This window comes from Lissotriton helveticus, chromosome 12, assembly GCF_964261635.1.
Source record: "Lissotriton helveticus chromosome 12, aLisHel1.1, whole genome shotgun sequence".
NCBI lineage: Eukaryota > Metazoa > Chordata > Amphibia > Caudata > Salamandridae > Lissotriton > Lissotriton helveticus.
The window spans coordinates 283883204-283909038 of record NC_136073.1 but is presented as its reverse complement, the minus strand read 5'-3'; the positions used below and the strand labels follow the sequence as shown (position 1 = coordinate 283909038).

Sequence of the window (25835 nt, the reverse complement as noted above, 5' to 3'; positions counted from 1 at the left end):
TTACTATTATAGTCTCTGAGATTTGTGCCTTACTCTGCAACATCTCATTGTTGTTCTCTTTCTTTAAAGATAACGACAACATCAACATGAGCGACAATCAGCAATCAGTTGATCTCGACCTCATAATTGAACTCGTAATTGAAACATCAGTGGAAGTAGATCCCTTGGATGATTTAAATCCTGAGGATGAAGAAGAACATGATGAGGATGCAGATTTGTCAGAATTGTATGACATAGGGTGGGAAGCTGACGTGCTTGAGCCTATGGAACTATAAACATTTATTTTTTTAAATTTATAATAAATGAAAAGTAAAAATGTAAACCATTTCATTTAAAAATAAAGACACCTTCAAAAACAGGTTATGTGTAGTGTCTTCAATAAAATATTAAAATATGCTCATAAAATTAGATCAGATTCACATATAAAACAGCACAGGTAAAATGAATATGAATTCCATTTCTTTTCTGCTATTTCTGTATTCTAAATTTGCCAAGCACTAAAAATGTCAAGTAGTGTGTTAAGTTTTTGATGACTGTTATTGATTTACTGTTTGGTAATAGTAATTAATAACATTTTTTATTATATTTTACCACAGATTCAACTGCAGATCATTTCAAGATTTCAGCATGCCAACTAAAGAAAGACTTAGAAAGGCTGCAAAACGTCAAAGACAGCAGGTAAATGATATAATGCAGCAGTCCTCTAAGAAAAAAACTTGTCAAGTCACCAAGAAAGCACCGGGTAAGAGCACAAAAACATTTATAAGAAATATTTGTAGTAAAAAAAATATTACTACAGAAAATGTTTCAGTCCAGAAAAAGAGAAGCATTTTAAACGGAAAGGAAAGGCCAATCAAAAATGTTACTGCTAGAGCAAGAGATAACTCTGTGCATGATAGTAGAAGGAAACAACAGTTTAGGGACATTCGTAAACGAATGTTCCGCAACAGGATAATTGGCAATTTGTTAAAAAATATTAAGAAAGGTCAACAGAAAGTGGTTTTTTATAAGAGAAAAAAAAAAGTTGAGAAAGTTATTGATCAGGCATTTGAAATTAAACGTAAGTTATTTATTTTGATAATCAATAGAATTAGGAAGCTAAACAAGGCAATTTATGATTTCAAAAGAAATAGTAGATGGAAGAGAATAGTTAATCGTAGTAATTTTTGTGAAGTTTTTTCCAGAGAATGGATGCATAGTTCAAGTTGTGAGGCATTTTTTAATGAGGAGAGTTATTTCCAGGATAATGATTTGGTGCATGCAGTTGACACCAGTGGTCGAGCTTATGAAGTGAAAGATGGTTGTCCAGTTGAAAAAGAAAAACTTGTGACAACAGAGACAGAAGAGGTGTTAGGTAATGAGGTTTTAGGAAGACGCCCTAAGGGTCCTGTGTACACCTGGAAGTGTAGTAGTATTTGCAGTGTGCGACAGGATTCCATCAATTTGCTTTGTGATTTTGTCCGGACATTTAATAAGAAAAGTTTGAAGCAGAAAATGAAGTTGTTGCAAGAATTAGATCCTTGCAGAGTGAGAGAAGTGACAGGTTTGCATGGTCATTCACTGGCTTGTCTTTCCAGGAGAGTATGCCAGAGTGTTTTTCATCATTTCAGGATGCTAGCAGTGCATCATAATAAAGTGAGGAAATTAGTTAGAATGTTGTATTATGCTAAGAGTCCAGCAATTATGCTTAAACAATTATGCGCTGCTCTTTTGCATGGTTCAGAAGTAGATGTGAAGAATATTTGTGCAGAAATTGAGTTTGGTTACTTTGGAAGTAAAGAGGAGAATGTTGAAATTGACCAAGAAGAAGAGGGTAATGTGGAAGATAGTGTACAGGTTTCCAGTACAGATAATTTTCAGAGGGAAATTGCGACGTTTCAGGTGAAATCAAGTGAGAGGCCTAATTTCACTTGTGTGTGTTGTCGACGCACTTATTATAAGAATCAGACTAAGTTAGTGGATTTATATGCAAAAAGTGAAAGGGAAAATAATAGTGAATGGAAGGATTTCACAACATATTTGATGGTAGAAAATTGTTTTGATTTGGGATTGGATCAACGTGTGTGTACTTATTGTTGTAGCAAATTAAATCAAAACCAGATGCCTGCTAGAGCAGTTCATAATAATATGGAATTGGTTGAGATTCCTTCTGAATTGAAGGATTTAAATACTTATGAATCTATTTTGATTCAAAGTATCCATCCCTTTCAGGCTATTGTAAGAATGGAGCCAAAGACAGGGAAATTGCCTCCATCAGTTTTACAGAGAGGATTAAAGGGAAGAGTTGTTTATTTGCCTCTAGATTTGAAGAAAAACATTAACACAATTGGAGTAGAAAAAGTGGAAGAGGAACCTCTGGTTATCTTAGTTAATGGGGTTCCGACAAAGAATAAGAAAATATGGCAAGATTTAGTGGATGTTAGGAAAGTCAAAAAGGCAACATTGTATTTGAAAAAAAATAATAAGTACTATAAGAATGTTTATGTTGCAGAAGAGGAAGTAAGTGAGGAAGAGGATAGCGATTTGTGTGCTGGTCAAATTGAGAAAGTAGAACCCTCTACTAGTGAAGAAATATATGAACATTATAGTGTTCATCCTTTGCATTCCAAGGAAGTCATGGGGAATGCTATTGAGTTGTTTCAAATGAAACAAGCCAAAGGGAGTCCCATTAGTGTTTGGGAGGAAAGTTTGGAAGCTCGGTGTTTCCCACAGCTTTTTCCAACAGGTCAGGGAGGAAGATATGATGAGCGACCTCATCAAATTCCTGCTTCTGAATACCGGACTTTGCGATTGTATGCAGGAGATGCTAGGTTTCGACAATGTATTCCCTATTTGTGTCATCTCCTGTTTGAAAGCGATCTGTCTGGACTGTCATATGCAGTGAACCACATCTTGAAAAGTGGTATACACATGCAAAACATCTCGGCAAGTGACTTTATGGATAAAGTCAATGTCCAAGACAGTATTTTAGATTCTCACCTGATTAATCTCATGGCGTGTCAGCGTGGTACTAATGAGTACTGGTACCGTCGTCATGGTGATTTAAAATGTATGCTGAGGAACTTAGGAACTCCCACATGGTTCCTCACTCTGAGCTGTGCCGAGTATGGCTGGGAAGACTTACTTGAATTTCTACGAGAGGCAAATGGAAACATCGAAAACATCGAATTCAAGACACCCGGAGAACTGTGCTCTTTGGATCCAGTCAATGTATGCCGGTACTTCAATCATAGATTTGAAGCTATGATGTCTTTCATCATGAATAAGAAGAATCCACCTCTTGGAGAGGTGTTGGATTTCTTCTGGAGAAAGGAGTACCAAGCAAGAGGTGCTCCTCACATACATATGCTGTTGTGGATCAAGGATGCACCTAAATTTGGAACAGATCCAGAAGACTCAGTGGTGAGTTTCATACAACAGTATTCTACGTGTGCTGTTCCAAACGCAAAGGAGAAGAAAAGCCTAAGAGAAAAAGTTCTACATTTCCAAAGCCATCGTTGTGGAAAGTACTGTCGTCGTAAATTCCGAAACAAGGACAAGTTTTACACCAAATGTCGTTTCGGCTTTCCACGACCGGTGATTTCTAAAGGAAGAGTAAACAGTTTGATGTCTTCGCTGCGACATAATGTGATGAAGAAATCACCTAAAAACACATACAATTTGAAGAGGAACGAAGAGTCCAAGTACATCAACGACTACAACCCGGTGATTTTGTCCATGTGGAATGCTAACATGGATATACAGTTTGTGGCTGATAACTGTATGGCTGTGGCTCGGTATGTGACATCTTACATCACCAAAAAAGAGAAGACAGAATTGAAGGATATGTGGGAGGACATTTCCCATGAAAAGAGCCTCAGCAAGAAGTTGTACAGTTTCAGTCTGAAGATGTTGTCGCATCGAGAAATCGGAGCTTACAAATGTTCTGACCGGTTGTCTTCAGCAAGTCTCTATGCCAAATCCAGGAGTATCGTTTGGGCGAGTCTTGGTCTTGCTGCAACGCGTAATCGAGTTCTGAAACCTGTGCGGGAAATTGAGTATTTGGCGGAAAAGGAGCCAAACAGTACCGACATTTTGAAGACCAACATGTTGGATACATATTATCCAAATCGAAGCACTCACCTCGAGAATGTTTGTCTGTATGAGGTTCTTCAAAATTACATATTCAAGAGGAATATCAAAGAAGATACTGAGAAAGGAGTGTATGCTGTAATTGGAAGTGAGGGATGTCTGGTCAAGCAAAGAAAATGCCACTTGGTAAACCATCGAAAATTGAGTGGCGAATCTCCTGAAAAAAAGGAGTTTTTCTATTTAGCACTTTTACAACTTTTCAAGCCTTGGCGTGCAGAAGAGGAACTGCTTGTAGATTTCCTCTGTTACGAAGACTCTTTCACTGCCGCCAAGGAGACCATAGAATGTCCTGCTTTTCCCAAATATGTAGAAATGTTGAATGTGGAAATCGAGCAGGAAGCAACGATTGCAGCCGAGATTGCCAGAGACAGTTCTCAGGACAGTCAGAGTTCTGCTTCATTGAGTCAGGATCCACTAGGAGGACCTGTTATCGAAAATGAAGCTGCCACTGCTATGAATGAAGTGGAAAGAGCCATGGCACATGCTCAGGAGGATGAGGTTAACTTAGAAGAGTTGGAAAGACAACTCAACGTTGAGCAGAGGAAAATATATGACGAAGTTACCATGCAAATTGATCATGGATTAAGTCATGAGAAGAAAGAGTGCTCATGTACGTCGTTGAAGCCTGTCCGACTCTACGTGAGTGGAGAAGCGGGAACTGGAAAAAGTTTCCTTATTAAAGCAATTTCATGTTATTTGCAGGAAAGGACTGAGTCATCGCTGTCTTGTGTTGTCACCGCTCCAACTGGACTGGCAGCACATAACATTAAAGGGATTACTTTACATCGTTTACTGATGCTGCCAGTGGAGCATGACAACAAATTACAATATCACAAGCTATCTGGAGATGCTTGTTGTGAAGTTTCAAGAATCTTGAGGAAAATGAAACTTCTTATCATTGACGAAGTAAGCATGGTTTCCAATGTCATGCTTGCCTTTGTGCATTTGAGAATGCAAGAAGTTCTCAAAACAGAGTATGATGTGTTATTTGGTGGCAAACACATCATTGTTTTCGGAGATCTTCTGCAGCTGACACCAGTGAAAGGGCAACCTGTGTTCAAAATGCTCACGCATGAAGATACCAGGATGTGCCTAGGGAGCATTGGCAACGTCAATATATGGTTAAACTTCAATTATGCTGAACTGCATGAAAATATGCGTCAGGCGAAGGATGAAGTTTACAAGAATATTCTACAAGATGTTAGAATTGGAAAAGTGACCGATCATGGGAAAGAAGCTTTACATGCACGATTACTGTCAAATTTATATCCAGAACAAGATGTTGTGCCTGAGAATATTTTTCAGAAAATTACTGAGAAGAAATCTGGAATATGTTTGATGCCAACTCTTGCAGAATGTGCCATCTTCAACAACAAAATGTTGCATTTAGAAAAGCAAGAGATTGTGAAACTGGAAGCTATTGACAGAGTAGAGCATATGGGATCAACAATTATTTTGTCTGAGAATTTGAAATCAAAATTGGATTCATTAGAGAAGACTATATCTAAAACTGCAGGTTTTGAAAAGAGTCTGAATGTGTGCTTGAACTGCTGTATAATTTTAAGAAGGAATTTACATGTTGAAAGAGGTCTGGTAAATGGATCAATGGGTAATGTTGTTGATTTTGTGAAATACAGAAATAGAGATGGAATTGAATTTTTAAAAATTAAATTTGATGGCATTGAGGAAGTACAGCTAATTGGTCGTTGTTCTGCTAGATTTTTGCTTGTAAAAGACTGATATGTTCGCCGTAAGCAGTTTCCTGTTTGCTTGGCATATGCGGTGACAATCCATAAATCGCAAGGTTTAAGTGTAGACAGTGCATTGGTGAATATTGGCAGTTCTGTGTTCAAGGAGGGTATGGCATATGTGGCATTGTCAAGAGTTAGAACTTTATCGGGATTGTACTTGATTGAGTGTGATGTCACAAACATTTGTGCGGATCTAGATTGTGTTAAGGAATACAATAGGTTGAGAAGAGAGTATGCGCCACATTTGCCTCAATATCCTTTGTTTGAGAAACGTGTGGTAGGCCGGAAACGAAGAAATGTGACCAATACTGGGGAGGTTGTAGCAAAAAGACGAAAAGTCGATGAACCTGAAATTATAAGCAGAAACAAAAAGGATTCTGTTGAAGATGTTGTTGGTTTTCAATTTGAAAACACTTCTGGTGTCAACTGCTATGCTAATGTAGTGGTTAATGTTTTGTTTTCTCTAGAAAATGTAAAAGAAGAGATTGTGGTCAATTCTGATCAAAGATTATGCAGTTTGTTAAATTCTGTGTTAGAGAAATGTAGCACTGATAGAACAAAAATAGAAAGTGTGTCTGAAATTCGAAATCTGTTAGACAGATGTTCAGGCCAAACACAATTCTCTCAAAATATTCAGCAAGATTGTCAGGAGTTTTTAATGTATATGCTTGATGTATTGCATGCTGAAGGTGTAGATGTAGATCACCTGTTTGGGCTTTCTTATCAATGGCAGCATGACTGCGAGAACTGTAGGGTATCAAGTACTACTAGTGTAGACTCAGAAAGATTTATATATTTAACTTTGCCAGACAGTAAATCAGTCTCCTTTAATAAGCTAGTAAAAGCAGCTGATCACAACATGGAATGTAGCCAATGTAAATCTGAAATGATGTCAACCTTATTTATACGAACATATGGCCAGTATGTCATTTTAATGTTCCAACGATGTAGGTCTGATGGAACAAAATTGACAACTTTAATTAAAAATGTTGTGGCTTCACAGTTGTCAATATCAGGAAGGACTTTTGTAACTGTAGCAATTATATATCATGACGGTCCTTCAATAACATCAGGACATTACACAGCTTATTTAAAGTCTAGAAATGGCTGGTCATTCTGCAACGATTCTGTTTTAATTAAAAAAAAAAAATTGCCGTATGACCTTAAAAATTCTTACCTGGTGTTTTTAAAACCAAACTTTTAGGGAAAGAATCTCGGGATGTGCTCTGAGGAATTTCAATAGGTTCTAATGGCTCCTACACGATTTGGCCTTGAGGATAAGTGTAGTACAGAGACATAACTTCTTACCATAACACTGGACGTCATGGAAAAATAAGTGCACTTTGAATGAGTTCAGAAAAACTATTTCTTTTTATAAGCTAATTCAAGCAGCCAATCAAAACATGGAGTAGAGGGAATGTAAGTCTGCAATGCTGTCTACTGTTTTATATTGCTTTGTGATTAAAAGTGATGTAGAGAAATAAATAATTGTAGTAGTCATAGAGGTAGTGTAAGTCTGCTTCATAGTAAGCAGTATCAGTGTCATAGGAAATGTAGAACATGAGTGAGCAAGAAGGGTAAGATATTAGTAATCCAGGATTGTGAAAATGATCTTCAACATTTTAATTCTGAAAGTTGCGGAAATACAACATGACGGGATTGGCTTACAAGAATTCCAAGAGTTATAAATGGCTCTGACATGATTTGGCCTTGTTGAAACGTGTGGTAGAGAGCGAGAAGTCATTTATTGTATGTAACATATTTTTCAAAACGATGGAGGTTTTCTTTCAGAAAGTGGCGGGCTGAAAGTAATAACAGCACAACAGAGTGTAAGCTGTTCATAGGACATCCTTCGACGTCATGGAAAGTAAGTTAACTTTAAGGAGTTCTGAATTCTGATTTGTTATGTTGTATGGGTTTTTTAAACACAATCATTTTGATTGTGTTTTTTTTCCCCCGCTGTTATATGATGAATACCTTCAAGTCACTGTTTTTAGTGAAATTTGATACATTCTGAGAACAGCAAAAATAAACCATTTAACATGTATAATTAATTCTGTACTGTTTGCATTTATGATGTACATGTAGAACTGTGTAGGAGGCATGGAGAAGGTGAGGCTTCTGTAAGTGTCAAAGTTGTTGCATACAGTGCTGCACTTCTGGGTACTGTTTCATATGCTGGACTACATCTGCACTATGAGATACCTAAGCAAAGGCAACACAGGTGATGTGATTGTGAAATGAGGAAAAGAAGCTCCACATTTTTCAATTACATCACCTGTGTTTCCTAAGTTTACGAATGACATTGTGCAGATGAAGTTTAGGTCTGTCCACGGACACAGAAGAGGTCTGGCCCTTGTTCAAGAGTGAAGTGGATATGACTTACTTCATTGGTAGGCCTTCACATGTATTATCTCCTCTGTATTCTTCAACAAGCATAAATTTGATATGCAATCCTGAGTAGGCCTCACCTTAAACAAACCTCTGGAGAGGCCACACCTTATCGTCATCCTGAATCAATCATTTCAAATGTTAGGGACAGATTTATGAGTGTATGCCTCTTTTGCACCACTGTGCGTCACGTTTGTGATGCAGCGGCGGTGCAAAAGATTTGCTATGAGGTGACAAAATTACAAATTGATGCATCTAGGCAGATGTGTCATGCTGTAAAAAACCCGTGCCACATGAAACCGATGCAGCAGTGATGCAAAAGATGCACCATGTTGCAAGACAGGCCTGACTTCATCTTCAACAAGATAAGAAGCTAAGTCCTCTGTAAATGTCAAAATTGTTGTATATACTGCTCAACTTCTATGTACTCTTTGATATGCTAGACTCCATCTGCACTATGAGATACCTAACCAAAGGCAACACAGGTGATGTGATTGTGAAATGAGGAAAAGAAACTCCACATTTTTCAATTACATCACCAGTGTTTCCTAAGTTTACGAATGACATTGTGCAGATGAACTTTAGGTCTGTCGACGGACACAGAAGAGGTCTGGCCTTTGTTCAAGAGTGAAGTGGACATGACTTACTTCATTGGTAGGCCTTCACATGTATTATATCCTCTGTTCTCTTCAACAACTCGAAATTTCATTTGGAACCCTGAGTAGGCCTCACCTCAAACAAACCTCTGGATAGGACACATCTTATTAGCATGCTGAAACAATCATTTAAAATGTTAGTGTCTTGCGACACTTTTGTGAGACAACAGCAGTGCAAAAGATGCACCATGTTTTAAGATAGGCCTCACTTCATCTGCATCAAGATACTGTTAGTTTAAAATGTATATCTTTAGGACTGTGTAGGGGGCCTGGAGAAGCAGAAGCTTCTGTAAGTGTCAAAGTTGTTGAAAAACTGTTTGTCCTTCAATCTTTTCCCTTGTCTTTTCTAATTTTTAAATACATGTTTTAATATTTTTCAAATGTTTGTTCTCTCTTTCACAGATTGAAAGTATAAAAATAAAAAGTGAGTAAGTTAACGACAATTATAAGGTAAATGTTTTGTACTCTTTTTGTTACATTTCTATCACATTCACCTACTATTAGTTCCACGGCTTCATTTCTTTAACCCTCAGTTTCCTGCCTTTGCTACTTTCCTCATTCCTTTCTCTATTACCTACTTACTCAACTCCTTCCACTCTTTTTCTCAGTCCCTCTCTTCTCATAGTTCCTCACTCTTGTTCACTCACTCCGTCTCTATTACTCTTAGTGTCTTTGACTGATCACTCTTTCACTTCTTGTTCATAATGCTTTCTCTGTGTAGTTGAAGCACACTAAGGAGCATATTATGAACACAGCCAATAAAATTATTGCTGTTTTTATTGGCAGAAAACTGCTGCAAAAGTGGTTTTAGCGGCAGTTTTCTGCCGCAAAAGCGGCTTTAGCGACACATTTCTGCCGATAAAAGCTGCAAAACTTTTATTGGCTATGTTGATGATATGGCTCTATGTTATTTACATTTCTTTGCTGTTTCAATTAATCTTTTTCTGTTATTTTTTCTTTTCTGTTTTCTGTTTTTTCTCTCTATTATTCCACATGTTTTAATCTTATTTTGAACATTCACTCACATTCTCCAAGAAACTCTTCTTTCTTATTGTTGTACTCTCTTTTTTTTCTTTCACTTCCTTTTTTATTTTGTTTTTCACAATTATACCCTCTTCCATCTTTTCTTCGGTAAATAGATCTATTAAACAGTATCTCTGGTTTAATCCCTATAGCTGTCTTTCTTTTAACATTACTCTCTGTTTACTTCCCTTATACTAACTCTTCATTTTTTTTTGAAAAATTTTTTGGGGTTCGCTCCCGGTTCGCGAACCGGGAAGCGAACGGGGAAGCGAACCAAAAGAAATAGAGCTTGCCAGAGTGCTAAACATTCTAGCAATTTTTTTTGAAAGGGGAGGTAGTTCTGAAAAGAACTGTTTTTTTTTAATGTTTTTGTTGTTTTATATTTTTTTTTATTTTTCTGAACATTTTTTGTTTTTTTGTATTTTTTGAACAGTTTTATGTTTTTTTTTGTTTTTGATGGAGGGGAAACAACAAAAAACAGGCATTGGAAACGGCTCAACAGGAGCAAAAAAAAAATTACTGTCTGGGGCGTTTAGGGCAATTGTGATTTTCATAAGCTCGGTTGATTAAGGTAATACTCATATTACCACAAGACAATAATGCACCACAATACAAGCAGGTAAACTTCATATGGACAAAGTTGTCCTGAATGTTTGGCACGGTTTCCCGTGCCTCTGCTGGTGTCAAAGATATCTGTGATGATGACCTGGCCACAGGAGTTGTTGGGTTGTCCTGCTGGTCACGTATCTCTGCCCGGCTGTAGTTTAAAGGATGCCACCTGCTCATATGACGATGCATGGTGTAGTTACCGAAGCTGTATTTTTTTAAGGTGCCTCTAGATAACTTCTCCTTACATATGAGGCAGGTGACATATCTGGCATTTACTTTCTTCTGCCCTTCAGGGATCGAAAAAAACTGCCAAATAACACTGGTTTTCCGATGAGAAACCCGGGGCTGCTCTTCTAAAAACTGTGGTCCTTCTGTCTCCTCTTCCTCTTGCTCATCCTCTTCCTCCTCTGTGTTGCTGATGAACTGGGGAGGTGGTCCTCTCTTCCCATGAGGAGGTGGTGGTGGTGGTGGGGGTCCACCAGCTGAAGCTACCAATGAAGCCATTGCTGAACTATCAAAAAAGGTCTTCCTCTCACAAAGATGAAAGTCAGAGTGAGGAAAGAAGGAGGGGTTTTCATCATTTGGGAAAAACGATAGTTCTAAACCAATGAAAAGTGTTATTTTTAGGTCACCTGACCTAGCCTTACATCATTATGAAACCAAAAGTGAAATGAACCAATGAAAAGTTTTATTAACAAGTCACATGACCTGTTACGCTTATGTTACGCGCTGCGGAACGCGCCCCGGATCGCTTCCGGGTCGCTGCGCTTCGCGCCTCGGTTCGCGCTCCGGAGCACTTCCGGGTGCGCTACCGCGGCGCGTCATAAGACGCATTACGCGGCAACGCGATACGTCGCGCTTTCGCGACGCGCCCCTGATCGCTTCCGGGGAGCTGCGCTTCGCGTCTCAGTTCGCGTACCGGAGCACTTCCGGGTGCGCTAACGCGGCGCGTCATAAGACGCATTACGCGACAACGCGACGCGTCACGATGTTGATTTCTAACATGGCAGTTGCGCAAACGGAACGTTTACCGGTTCGCGGACCGGGTCGCGGCATCAAATTGAGCTAACGGGAAGCTTCCCGGTTCGCGAACCGGGAGCGAAAAAAAAAAAATATTTAAAAAAAATTTATTAATAAACATATAACATATATTTTTGGATTTAAAGAAGAATACATTTTACAGCTACAGATATTAGCTTTTAAAAAACCAATGAAATTCACTGAAAAAACCATAGGTTATAGACCATATATAGTTAGGAATTAGCATTTACAAAACCTTGAAAATTCACTGAAAAAACCATAGGTTATAGACCATATATAGTTAGGAATTAGCATTTAAAAAACCTTATTTTACTCACACAAAACCATTGAAATTCCATATATAGTTAGTTGTACTAACTATATATCGCGCACCCGCAATCCACTGCTGATCATGTCACATATTACATCATTCATGACATGGTCAGTGACATCACTGATGACATCACTGATGACATCTCAAATGACATCACTGATGACATCACTGATGACATCTCAAATGACATCACTGATGACATCACTGATGACTACATCCAGTGACTGTATAATTCTGTAAAGTTAAAATATGTCTTACATATTGAAGAATGAGTGGATGTATAAGTGTCTTGATGAAGGATTTAGTAGGGGCATGACTGACTGTATGAGTGACTGATTAAATGTGTCTCACTGAGTGCATGGGTTAGTGACTAAACTGTCTTAATTTGTGCATCATTATGTCTGTTGTTCTGTAAACTGCTGCATGTGTTGATCAGTAGCTATATGATTAACTATATGGGTTATTGATTGGTTGCCCAAGCATTTGTATGGGAGACTGAGTGTGTGTGTGGGTGGCTGGGAGGTGTATGACTCTCTGCATAGATGTGTGAGCAGTTGATTCACTAGATGTATGGGTTCAAAAGTGCATGTAGAAACAGCTGTATGGGCGGTTGACTGTGTGCATGAGTGTATTGGTGAGTGAATGGATATCTCAGTGCTACATGTCAAAGTAAGTACATATGTAAAATACAGTACATGTGAGAGTTGACATATATAAATAACTGTGAATAAGAGCCAGTGAGTGTGTGAGTGGCTGTATGGATCATTGTGAACTTGTATCCAGGATTGTATAAGTGAGTAAATATGTTTTAGTATATGTTTGAATAAGTAAGGTGTGTATAACTGTATAGTTGAGGAAATGGAGGTGTGATTGATTCTTTGCATGACTGACTAAGTGTCTGAGTAACTCCATGGATGAGTGACAGTCTGTGAGTGTCTGTTTACACTGAGTGTATCTAAGGTTATATTAGAGTCTGAAGAGGTTCATCGTATTATCACATGAATGATGTCATCAGTGATGTGATCAGTAATGTCAAATGAGATGTCATCAGTGATGTCATCAGTGATGTCATTTGAGATGTCATCAGTGATGTCATTTGAGATGTCATCAGTGATGTCATCAGTGATGTCATTTGAGATGTCATCAGTGATGTCATTTGAGATGTCATCAGTGATGTCATCAGTGATGTCATTTGAGATGTCATCAGTGATGTCATCAGTGATGTCATTTGAGATGTCATCAGTGATGTCATCAGTGATGTCACTGACCATGTCATGAATGATGTAATATGTGACATGATCAGCAGTGGATTGCGGGTGCGCGATATATAGTTAGTACAACTAACTATATATGGAATTTCAATGGTTTTGTGTGAGTAAAATAAGGTTTTTTAAATGCTAATTCCTAACTATATATGGTCTATAACCTATGGTTTTTTCAGTGAATTTTCAAGGTTTTGTAAATGCTAATTCCTAACTATATATGGTCTATAACCTATGTTTTTTTCAGTGAATTTCATTGGTTTTTTAAAAGCTAATATCTGTAGCTGTAAAATGTATTCTTCTTTAAATCCAAAAATATATGTTATATGTTTATTAATAATTTTTTTTTAAATATTTTTTTTTCTTCGCTCCCGGTTCGCCTATGGTTTTTTCAGTGAATATATATATATTACCTACTGGCGGTCGCCAGTAGGTATATATAGTTAGGATTTTTTCCCTATGGGATTTTTGAAAATTCTATGTCTAATAACTTTGGCGTTTGTGGACGGAATTGGCTGAAATTTTCTGGAAAATGGAACATTTTGTTTCTGAGCAGCCCCTGAAAATTTGGGGGGGGTTCGTCCAGGGGGGGCCGAGAAAAAAGGGGGGTCCCAAAACGTGTTTTTAACATTGAGTTTTCCATAGGGCGGTTAGCCTCACTTTTAGCCCGAACGGCTGAATGGATTTGCACGAAACTTGGCTAAATTGTAGGGACTGGTAGCCCGATGTGCCTTTTGTAGGTCTCAATATATGTGCTGCAGTGGATTTTGAGAAATTAACGTTCAAAAAAAGATATATATCTGTAAGCGCGGACCGGGCAGCGCCCCGGTTCGCGGACCTTAAGCGTACCGGAACTTCGCGTAGCGAAGCTGATTGGCTCTCCGGTGTCTGTCAACATTCTAAACAGTCCGGAGCGGCCGCCATCTTGTCTCTCGGTAGGATCGAGAGACAAGAGGAGGCCAAAACAAAGGGGGAAATAACTATAAGGGGGCATAGTAGATCCTCGCTGCCCCCCTAGGTTTAATGTGGAGGTTTTAAAGGGGCCCCGCGGGGCAAAAAAAAAAAAAAACTTTTTTTGTTTTTTTTCGTGGTTAGCGCCCGGTCCGCGAACCGGGAAGCGTTCTGGGGAGCGTACTACAATGAAAAATGAATGATAGTCTTTTCAAATGCTGTATGTTAATTGATTGTTGGATTTTTTGATTATTTTTTATTTCCTTTATCTTCCCAGGGAGCGACCCGGTACGCGAACCGTTGAGCGCCTCGGTTCGCGGACCTTAAGCGTTCCGGGAGTCCACCATTTTGTGTTTTGGTCGAATTAAGATACAAGATGGAGGGCAAATAATGTTCGGAATGGGTAGAAGGGGGCACGGTAGAGTTATCTTGACCCCCTAGGTTTTCTGAGGGTGGCTGAGGAGGTTTATATGTGCGAAAAAAAAACATTTTAAAAAAAAAAATTCGCGAGGTTAGCTCCCGGTTCGCGGACCGGGTCGCGGCATCAAATTGAGCTAACGGGAAGCTTCCCGGTTCGCGGACCGGGAGCGAAACAAAAAAAATATTTAAAAAAAATTATTAATAAACATATAAAATATATTTTTGGATTTAAAGAAGAATACATTTTACAGCTGTAGATATTAGCTTTTAAAAAACCAATGAAATTCACTGAAAAAACCATAGGTTATAGACCATATATAGTTAGGAATTAGCATTTAAAAAACCTTATTTTACTCACACAAAACCATTGAAATTCCATATATAGTTAGTTGTACTAACTATATATCGCGCACCCGCAATCCACTGCTGATCATGTCACATATTACATCATTCATGACATGGTCAGTGACATCACTGATGACATCACTGATGACATCTCAAATGACATCACTGATGACATCACTGATGACATCTCAAATGACATCACTGATGACATCACTGATGACAACATCCAGTGACTGTGTTTTTCTGTAAAGTTAAAATATGTCTTACATATTTAAGAATGAGTGGATGTATAAGTGTCTGGATGAAGAATTTAGTAGGTGCATGACTGACTGTATGAGTGAGTGGTTAAATGTGTCTCACTGAGTGCATGGGTTAGTGACTAAACTGTCTTAATTTGTGCATCATTATGTCTGTTCTTCTGTAAAATGCTGCATGTGTTGATCAGTAGCTATATGAGTAACTATATGGGTTATTGATTGGTTGCCCAAGCATTTGTATGGGACACTGAGTGTGTGTGTGGGTGGCTGGGAGGTGTGTGACTCTGTGCATAGATGTATGGGTTCAAAAGTGCATGTGGAAACAGCTGTATGGGCGGTTGACTGTGTGCATGACTGTATTGGTGAGTGAATAGATATCTCAGTGCTACATGTCAAAGTAAGTACATATGTAAAATACAGTACATGTGAGAGTTGACATATATAAATAACTGTGCATAAGAGCCAGTGAATGTGTGAGTGGCTGTATGGATCATTGTGAACTTGTATCCAGGATTGTATAAGTGAGTAAATATGTTTTAGTATATGTTTGAATAAGTAAGGTGTGTATAACTGTTTAGTTGTGAAAATGGAGGTGTGATTGATTCTTTGCATGACTGACTAGGTGTGTAAGTAACTCCATGGATGAGTGACAGTCTGTGAGTGTCTGTTTACACTGAGTGTATCTAAGGTTATATTGGAGTCTGAAGAGGTTCATCGTATTATCACATGAATGATATCATCAGTGATGTGATCAGTAATGTCAAATGAGATGTCATCAGTGATGTCATCAGTGATGTCATTTGAGATGTCATCAGTGATGTCATCAGTGATGTCATTTGAGATGTCATCAGTGATGTCATCAGTGATGTCACTGACCATGTCATGAATGATGTAAAATGTGACATGATCAGCAGTGGATTGCGGGTGCGCGATATATAGTTAGTACAACTAACTATATATGGAATTTCAATGGTTTTGTGTGAGTAAAATAAGGTTTTTTAAATGCTAATTCCTAACTATATATGGTCTATAACCTATGGTTTTTTCAGTGAATATATATATATATATATATATATATATATATATATATATATATATATATATATATATATATATATATATATATATATTTCGGGTGGTGGTTGAGGTGGTGGGGCAGTGGGACCAACATGGGCTCCTGTGGTCATCTCAGGCATCTTGACAGATTGAAGTGCCAGTTTGTCCACCCCAGTCGATATGGCGGAGGGTTTTGACTAATAGGCCCTACAGGGAGTCTTAGAAGGGTTGCAGAACCAACTGGGGAAAACAGCTGAGGAAAATAGAAGTCTGAGGGAAGAGGTTAAAAGATCCCAACAGGAGAATCATTAAATAAAGCAGAGAATGGATGGGTTTCTTGCCGGTACTACTCCTTTGCCAGGGTTAGATCCAACCCGTAGATCAGCAGCTTAAGTTGACACTCAAGTAATACACTTGATGGTTCCGATTGTTCCTTTGTCTAATCCATAGAGGTTTAGTGGGGACCCACATAGGGCTCAGATATTTCCTACCCAGTGCTCCTTGCATTGTCTATGCCGATCTGTAGTGTTCAAGGAGGATCAAGCAAAAGTTGCCTTCATGCTGTCCTATTTGAGCGGTGATGCCGCTACCTGTTCAATGCCTTTGATTTCTCGTAATGATCCAGCCTTGGATGATTTCAAACTTTTTAAGGAGTTTTTGAGAATTTTTTACAGAAGGACCGCAAATCAAGCTAAGGACAATGAACTGCTGGACCTTAAGCAAGGGAGTCGTGACCTAGTAGCTTATATTGCGCAATTTATTAAATTGATTGTGGAGACCGACTGGCCAGAAAGTAAACGATTGGCCATATTTTACCGTGATCACAAAGATGAATTGAAGGACGCCCTAGCCCAGATACCAAAGAAACCGCAGGAAATTTCAGAATTAATAGATCTGGTCCTGAAAATAGATCATCCACTTTTAGAGAGGGGATTTGAAAAGAAGAAAGAGTTCAAATCTTTTGTTCCTCGATTAGATCGAATCAAGTCAGAAGGTAACAAGACCAAAAATACCACCTGAGAGGAACCCATGCAAATAGGATCCATGAGAGGCCCTCTTACCAAAGAGGAAAGAGAAAAGCAACGAACAAAAAATGTGTGCATGTATTGTGGAGGTTCTGGACACTTTGTGAAAGAGTGTCCAAAAAAAACCAAGATTAGTTTGGGTTTAAAAGACAGATCCCACCAGTAGAGGGAGTTGCCCTGGTGGGAAACATTGAGGAGTCAACTCCAGAGCATCAACAGTTAGTCAAAACACTGCAATCAGCGTCTCCGCATTTGACAGTTTCCTTCACTGTAAAATTTGGATTTCAAGAAATTAATGGTGTATCGGTCATGATTGACTCAGGCGCTACAGGCAATTTTTGCGACTTGAAGTATGCCCAAGAAATTGTAATCAAGGCCATCAAAAAGAAACATTTAGAGGTGATTAAGGCAGTGGATGGTACTAACCTCACCTCTGGTCCAATCACGGAAGAAACTGAGACCTTGGAATTGGTTGGGCTACAGGATCATCATGAATATATAAGATTCAATCTCATTGATGCACCGCAATTTCAGCTAATTCTAGGATTGCCATGGCTGTCCGAACATAACCCCACTATTGACTGGGAGAGACGAACAGTGAAAATGAACTCCAAGCATTGCAAAAATAACTGTTTTTCAAGAGTTGTAGGATCTCCAACCACCGAATTAGTGCAGCTCACCAATAGTACATGTGTTTTGGAGACAAAAGAAATTCCCCAAGAATATTAAGATTTAGCCAGTGTCTTTGATAAAGAAAATGCCGAAAAGCTTCCACCGCATCATGAATATGACTGTAAAATGGAATTGGAACCTGGGGCCACATTACCATGCAGTCGCATTTATGCCCTGACAGAAGCAGAGAATTCTTACTTAAAGGAATATTTAGATGAGTATTTCAAGTTTGGATTTATCAGACCGCCCCAATCTCCTGTGTCATCGCCTCTGTTCTTTCAACCTAAAAGGATGGTACTCTTCGCTTCTGTATAGACTACAGGGCATTGAATCAAGTAACTGTAAAGAACCGGTACCCTCTGCCCCTTATATTGCAACTTTTGGACCCGGTCAAGGGGGCTAAAGTCTACACCAAACTAGATTTAAGAGGGGCATATCATTTGGTGAGAGTAGCCGTAGATGATGATTGGAAAACAGCCTTCAGGACTAAATATGGCCTTTTCGAATACCAAGTGATGCCATATGGACTAAGCAACTCACCTGCAGCCTTTCAGCATCTACTCTAGGATTTCCTTTGTGAGTTTTTGGATAGAGTAGCTGTCGTCTACATTGACGATATCTTTAAATTGCATGGAGGATCATGTTAAACATGTGAGAGCTATTCTTCAAATATTACTGGAGAATCATCTATTTGTCAAACTTAAAAAGTGTTCCTTCCACACTGATCAAGTGGAATTTCTTGGATTTTTCTTATCTGCTGAAGGAGTTGCTATGGATCCTTCAAAGGTTAAAGTCATACAAGATTGGTCTTCACCAAGAAATGTGAAGGAAATACAAAGCTGTATTGGCTTTGCCAAGTTTTTACCGAAGATTTATCCCCAATTTCTCTGTTAAGGTCTCACTGATCACTCAACTTTTAAAGAAAGGGAAGAAGTTTGATTGGTCCAAAGAAGCTGAAGAAGCGTTTCAGTTTCTTAAGAAAGCCTTCACAACTGCTCCAATTTTGATGCATCCTGACCCAGAACAAGCCTTCTTTGTGGAAACGAATACATCATATTTTGCCACCGGAGGGATTCAGTCTCAGAGAGACAAACAGATGGGACAACTTCATCCTGTGGCTTACAGATCGAGAAAATTGTCGGAACCAGAAACCAATTAATCTATCGCAGACAAGGAGTTGTTAGCTGTAAAGGAAGCATTTCAAAATTGGAGGCATTATCTTCTGTGGGCTAAACACTGTGTGACAGTGTTGACAGATCACCGTAATTTACAGTCTTTGAAATCAGCAAAAATGCTCACTCCTTGACAATTAAGATGGTCTTTGTATTTTTCAGAGTTTGATTTTGTGATCACATACAAGCCAGAATGAAGAACGGGAAAGCCGATGCCCTATCCAGAATGAATTCCTCTGACGATGTGAGAGTTCCTTTGGTGATGCACCGTTACATCGCAACTTTTACAACGGGAGTCTTTTACAACGGAACTTTTACAACACAGGATCCATTACATCGGATGCCATTACAACGCATGGCATTACATAGCAGATGCTATTACAACGCATGGCATTACATCGTAAGTATAGGTAAGTATTTAATTTAATTTTATTTTATTAATATTAATTATAATTAAATATATTTATTTATGTTTTTTAATATTATTAATTTATTATTTATTATATTAATTAAAGTAATTTTTAAAATAAGTACAGGTGTACAGGGGTGTTTTTAGGTTTCAGGGTAGGGTTTGGGTTTTGGGGTACAGGGGTGTTTTTAGGTTTCAGGGTAGGGTTTGGGTTTTGGGGTACAGGGGTGTTTTTAGGTTTCAGGGTAGGGTTTGGGTTTTGGGGTACAGGGGTGTTTTTAGGTTTCAGGGCAGGGTTTGGGTTTTGGGGTACAGGGGTGTTTTTAGGTTTCAGGGCAGGGTTTGGGTTTTGAGGTACAGGGGTGTTTTTAGGTTTCAGGGCAGGGTTTGGGTTTTGGGGTACAGGGGTGTTTTTAGGTTTCAGGGTAGGGTTTGGGTTTTGGGGTACAGGGGTGTTTTTAGGTTTCAGGGCAGGGTTTGGGTTTTGGGGTACAGGGGTGTTTTTAGGTTTCAGGGCAGGGTTTGGGTTTTGAGGTACAGGGGTGTTTTTAGGTTTCAGGGCAGGGTTTGGGTTTTGGGGTACAGGGGTGTTTTTAGGTTTCAGGGCAGGGTTTGGGTTTTGGGGTACAGGGGTGTTTTTAGGTTTCAGGGTAGGGTTTGGGTTTTGGGGTACAGGGGTGTTTTTAGGTTTCAGGGCAGGGTTTGGGTTTTGGGGTACAGGGGTGTTTTTAGGTTAAATTAAATTAATTATATTATATTAATTACATTTCTTAATTAAAATAATTAAATTAAATAAATTATTTTAATTAATTTAATTTAATTACAATTAAAAAAATATTTAAATTAAATTAATTTCATTATATTAATTAAATAAAATTAATTACAATTTTTATTAAAATTAATTTAAATAAATAGTTTTAAATTTATTAAATAAAATTAATTACTATTTTAAAATGTATTTTAATTCAATTAATTAAATTAAATTAATTAAATTAACTTAATTACATTTTTTATACTTACCTATACTTACGATGTAATGCCATGCGTTGTAATAGCATCTGCTATGTAATGCCATGCGTTGTAATGGCATCCGATGTAATGGATCCTGCGTTGTAAAAATTCCGATGTAACGGAATGCGTTGTAAAAAACCGCGATGTAGTGACACCAATCCGTTCCTTTAACCCCTTCAGTGCTAATGACAAGGGTAACTCGTCATGGAGTTTCCATTGATTTCAATGGAAAGTCAATGGAAGTGCATCATGTGCCTTAGCAGCCAAGTGGTTAAAAGAACCCATCATTACTTTGAAGAAAATCATAGGAGCTGTTTATTTAGAAGAATTCACCGAGGATATGCGAAAGAATTATTCAGACAAGGAGTTAGAGAATTGGGTTGGAGAAGACAACAGGAAAACCATTAAAGAAGGCCTTCCGTATTACAAATGGAAATTGTATCTTCCAACTAAAGAAATGCAAGAATAGGCTATGAGAGGGTGTCATGATGATCGTTTGGCTGGCCACAAAGGCATAAAAAAAACCTTGGAGTTGATCAGGACATTTTTCTGGTGGCCCTGCATGGCAGCTCAGGTGGGGCAGTATGTTTCAACTTGTGACTTATGCATTAAGGGAAAACCAAAAAGACAAGCCCCACAGGGATTATTACAACCTCTACCCAATGCACCCCATCCATGGCATACCGTTAGACTTAATCATAGATCTTCCACCCAGTCAGGGTTAATACTGTGATATTGGTATTGGTAGACTCATTTTATAAAATGGGTCACTTCATTCCATTAAAGAATGTACCCACAGCGCCACAGTTAGCGCAAATATTCAATCAGCATGTGGGTCGAGCTCATGGATTTTCACAAATAATCATCTGAGATAGAGGAACTGAATTTCTTTCAACATTTTGGAAAAAATGTATGCACACTCTAAATATAGACACACGGTATTCTTCCAGTTACCACCCTGAAACCGACGGACAGACAGAGAGGGTAAATCAGGAGTTGGAACAGTATTTAAGACTCTATTTGCTGGAACAGGATTGAAACTGGTCCGAATTATTGTGGACTGCAGAATTTGCTTACAATAATGCCATACATGACTCTACAGGATATTGACCGTTTTATTTAAATTCCGGTAGACATCCTAAATTAATGTTAGGTAGGCAAGATGACGCAATACCTGCTGTCGCTGAGGTAGTGACTGAGTTGAAGAACTCTTATGAAAAGGCTCAGAGAAACTTATACAAAGCAAAGGAATCTTACAAAAAAACAAGCAGACAAGAAAAGGAGAGTGGGTACCAAGTTTGAGGTGGGAGATCAGGTGTGGTTGTCCACTAAACACTTAATATTGAAAGGGAATAGAAAATTTCAGGCTAGGTTCATTGGGTCTTTCAATGAATCCAGTAGTGATGAAGCTACAGCTTCCTAAATCACTAAGGATTAACCCAGCCTTTCATATCTCACTCTTGAAGCAAAATCCTGTCAATGCAAGACTCAAAGAAACTCCTTTACCAATTAGAGTAGAGTCAGGAGAAGAGTTCGAAGCCATTAGGATATTAGACTATAAGATTTCCAGGAACAAATTGTATTATTTAGTGAAATGGAAAGGGTTCCGGCCAGAGGAAAGACCATGGGAACCCTCCTCTAACATGCATGCACACTCGTTAACTAAAAGCTTCCATAAAGCTCATCCATCAAAACCCAAAAGGAGAGGACCCTCTTTGGAGGGAGGTACTGTCAAGACCTGTCAGTGGCTACTGTACATCATGCAAGACAAAGAACAGTCTAAATATCCGCGTTGGAAAAGGAGACTTTTGGGCTCAAAACTTCTTTTGAAATGTTGCCTGAGAATAATAAGGAACTATAATACAGAAAATGTCGGAACTGGAAAGACATGGCCAGAGACAAGTTGGCGGTCTAGTCTTTCTCAGCACGTGACCGGCAATAAAAACAATCTGCGCGTTTCAATTAGGAACTGCACACTTCAACTGTAGAAGTCCTGTGAGGAGCAGTGTCTCCTCGTCGGGCATGGTTGTTTCTGTGTAAAAAAACATTCATTGAGAGACGCTTTTGTTTTCGAGGTGTTGAAGAAGTATTCAATATCTTTCTGGCAGAGTTTGTGAACGCATGCGCAACGTAAGAGGCATATACCAGGGACACGAAGAAATGGCCGCCTGAGGGAGTTCTCAGAGTACCTGATCTTTGTACCAGTCTCTGGTATTGCCGCTTTTAATTAATTAAAAAGGACAAGGTGCAGTGACTTATTTTGTGAACTTAGCAGGAAGCAAGCACAGCACATAAATATTTGAGGCTATAATTACTCATAGGCAATTTCAGAAATTAAAAACTTCTAAGGCAGTAACCTTGATATTGAAAAACAATAGAAGAATTTCAGGTGAAGAAACTCAGTGCTTCCTAGTAAACAGCACAGGTAATTAGGGGTAACAATACAAAGAGCACCTAAGAACTATAACAAGCTATTATGTTATTTTAATGCCTATATGTTTTTGTCTCTCAGTACAGTAGCTGTTTTCTGGAAGCAGTATCAATCATCAACCAAGAGAGAAGCATTAGCCTTTGTCATTAGGGTAAATGTTATTTTGGAATAAATGAATTGTCTAATAGAGTAGACGTAGATGCATGTTTATACATTGTGTTTCCCTCTAGATGCGGTCATAGAAGACACCACATAGACCGACTAGTGAAGAAGATTTCAACCCTTCAAGATAGAGGCGGTCTCTTTTTCTTTTCTACTCCCCCTTTCCCCCCTACTTTAGACACTACTTTGGAAATATATATATATTTTCGGGTGGTGGGGCAGTAGGACCATCATCATCTCCTGTGGACATCTCAGGTTTCTTGATAGTGGGTGTTGTGTGGGAACTTCACGTACACCTTGTCGCCACGATGAATGAAGTGAAGTCAAGTCGAAGATCAGTTGAAAAAGTAAGTTTATTAACAATAAAAGTAAAGTTCCCACAGATGGGCACAGAAGTGCGAACAAGCACTAAGGACGCTGTCTCATAACAGATTCCACTATAACTGACGTCCCACCAACTGTCACCCTGAAACGAGCTTGTGTGCTTATGGGCAGGGCAAAACAACTGACACTCACTGACCTTGCACAGGTGGCGCGCGATATCGAACACCGCAAATCCCTTCTGCAATATTGTCTTTTGCTGGGTTCTAATATTAAACAACCAAACATACTTGATAAAGATCTATATCGCATCAGAAAAGATACAAACCATAGTGAGGATGTCATGGTTAGAAAGGCAAAGGTGACTAAGACATTTTACTAGTACAATGTGTGTGCCACAGGGCATAGATCTAAAGGGCTAGAGCGCAGAGGGCTGAAAAGGTATTTATGAGGACTATTTATCTAATGAAAACGTGAATTTGGATAGGTTTTTGATTTCTTTTATTATTTTTTTTTCTAATGTTGCTGAATTTTATATGTGTATTGCTGTCTGCATTTTGTTTAGCAGAACAACCTAAAACATGACAATTTATACTGTTTAATTGTCTTATTCTATAATCTCCCTATCTGCATGCCGAAGGGGAAGTTTTCAAAGTTAGAGGATTTGATTTATTTGTTTAATACATTTTGCTCAGTTCTTGTACATGTATTTTTTTACAGACATGTGTTCCAGAGGCACCCAATCAAGTCAGTACTGTAAAAGCTCCAAATGGTTGGCCAACTAGGGGACAAATCACTTTTAAAGATTATCACATGAGATATCGGGAAAACACACCAGTTGTCCTAAAAGGGCTAAACTTGGATATTCATGCTCAGGAATCAGTTGGGATTGTTGGGCGGACCGGCTCTGGTAAGATGTTTTATCATATAACAGTATCTTGTGTTTTATGTGGTGCTATATGTCTTATATTTGATTTTGTCTGCTCTTATGTAATTAAAACAGACTGAACAAAGGGTTCTATTGTGTGTTAAAGCACATACAAGCAAAACTCTTTCTATTACCATCTGAAAGAACAAAGCATCAACACACTACCCATTTAAATTTTCATTGAAACCCCACCACTCATGAATGTCAACTCAGCTATACAGATAAATCCTTCTTCTTTCTAACCAAAAAGTGTATATACACATGTTAGCAAGAAGCAAAAACACTATTAAGGGCAAAATGGAAATGGTGTCCTACTCATAGCCATACACCAAACAAACTTTTAATGTAACGCATACTCCACCATTTTTTTCCTACATGTCTATCTTCATTGCCTCCCTCTGTTCTGATCCATTACCATTATCATATTGTCCTTACTCAAAATATTAGTCAAATGCTGTTCCTGTATGCATGCCTATAAACTAAATGCAACATCAAGTATATTCACAATGTTTAGTCACCAAGCACTCCTCACCCTCCTTTTCCCAAATAGTTTATTTAAAATCTCATGATATATTAAACCTCAATCTCAATATGTGCAATCATAAATTTCATTTGAGCATCAACATAAAATCACTTCCTTAGAAAATTCAAAAACAGGGTTTCTGTAGAAGTCATTTGTGATACATCATACAATCAATTATTTATGCTACAAAGGTCACATAATATTGATGGTAATGCTTCAGGCATACGTTCATCTATAAATAATAACTGAAAAATGTATACATGTTATATTGAAATTTAAAATAATCAATTAAAACATTATCACAGACTCAAATACATACATTTCCACTGTCCAGTGTGCTCGGCCTGCAGGATGAAAAATATCACAACACATATCTATTCTGAGTATGTAAAAACTCCAACCAGGGATCCTCTAAAGCTCAAAAATCACAGCTAGCATTTGGTTGCACCAATGTGTACAATTTTTTCCATAATCCTGGATGAATTCTGAGATGTAAGCGTTTGCAAATTTTTAATTGCTGATGTTAGGGGTCCCTCATATCATGCAATATAAGTTTCCGAAAAAAGCATAATCCTTATAACTGTGCTATCCTTTTAGGAGCCATGTATAGGGCCTGGACATAAATGGATTATGTTGAACATATGTTATAAAATTATAAATTGCGTTCCTCATCATCTTTTTAAAAGGGTAACCCATGGACATAGTTATTCCACAATTTACTGGTTTCCCTAGCCATAATTGTGTGGCATGCAGCAGGAAAATTCAAATCACTCTTTCAATGAAGGATAGGCCAAGAAGGGAGGGGTGGGTGACAACACCTAAAAATGTGTATGTGACTCTCAAATCATGTCAATATCTTAGCTAGTAATTTTAACACGGTTGAAAATCTTTCCTTAGAATTTCTCACCAATAAGGAGGTTGTTGACATGTTTCAGAATTAATTAAGGTAAAATTGTCCTGTGCTTTACCTAAGGC

The 25835-nt window shown here is 38.3% G+C and overlaps 1 protein-coding gene across 1 annotated transcript in view; it reads left to right on the top strand.

Moving 5' to 3' along the window:
• The window catches only part of LOC144798009 (ATP-binding cassette sub-family C member 12-like), a 2245771-nt gene that overhangs the window by 1942614 nt on the left and 277322 nt on the right, over window positions 1-25835 (top strand). The window contains exon 25 of the mRNA XM_078668799.1: window positions 24130-24319. Coding sequence (XP_078524925.1) covers window positions 24130-24319 — 190 coding nt within the window. The remainder of the gene's footprint in view (window positions 1-24129; window positions 24320-25835) is intronic.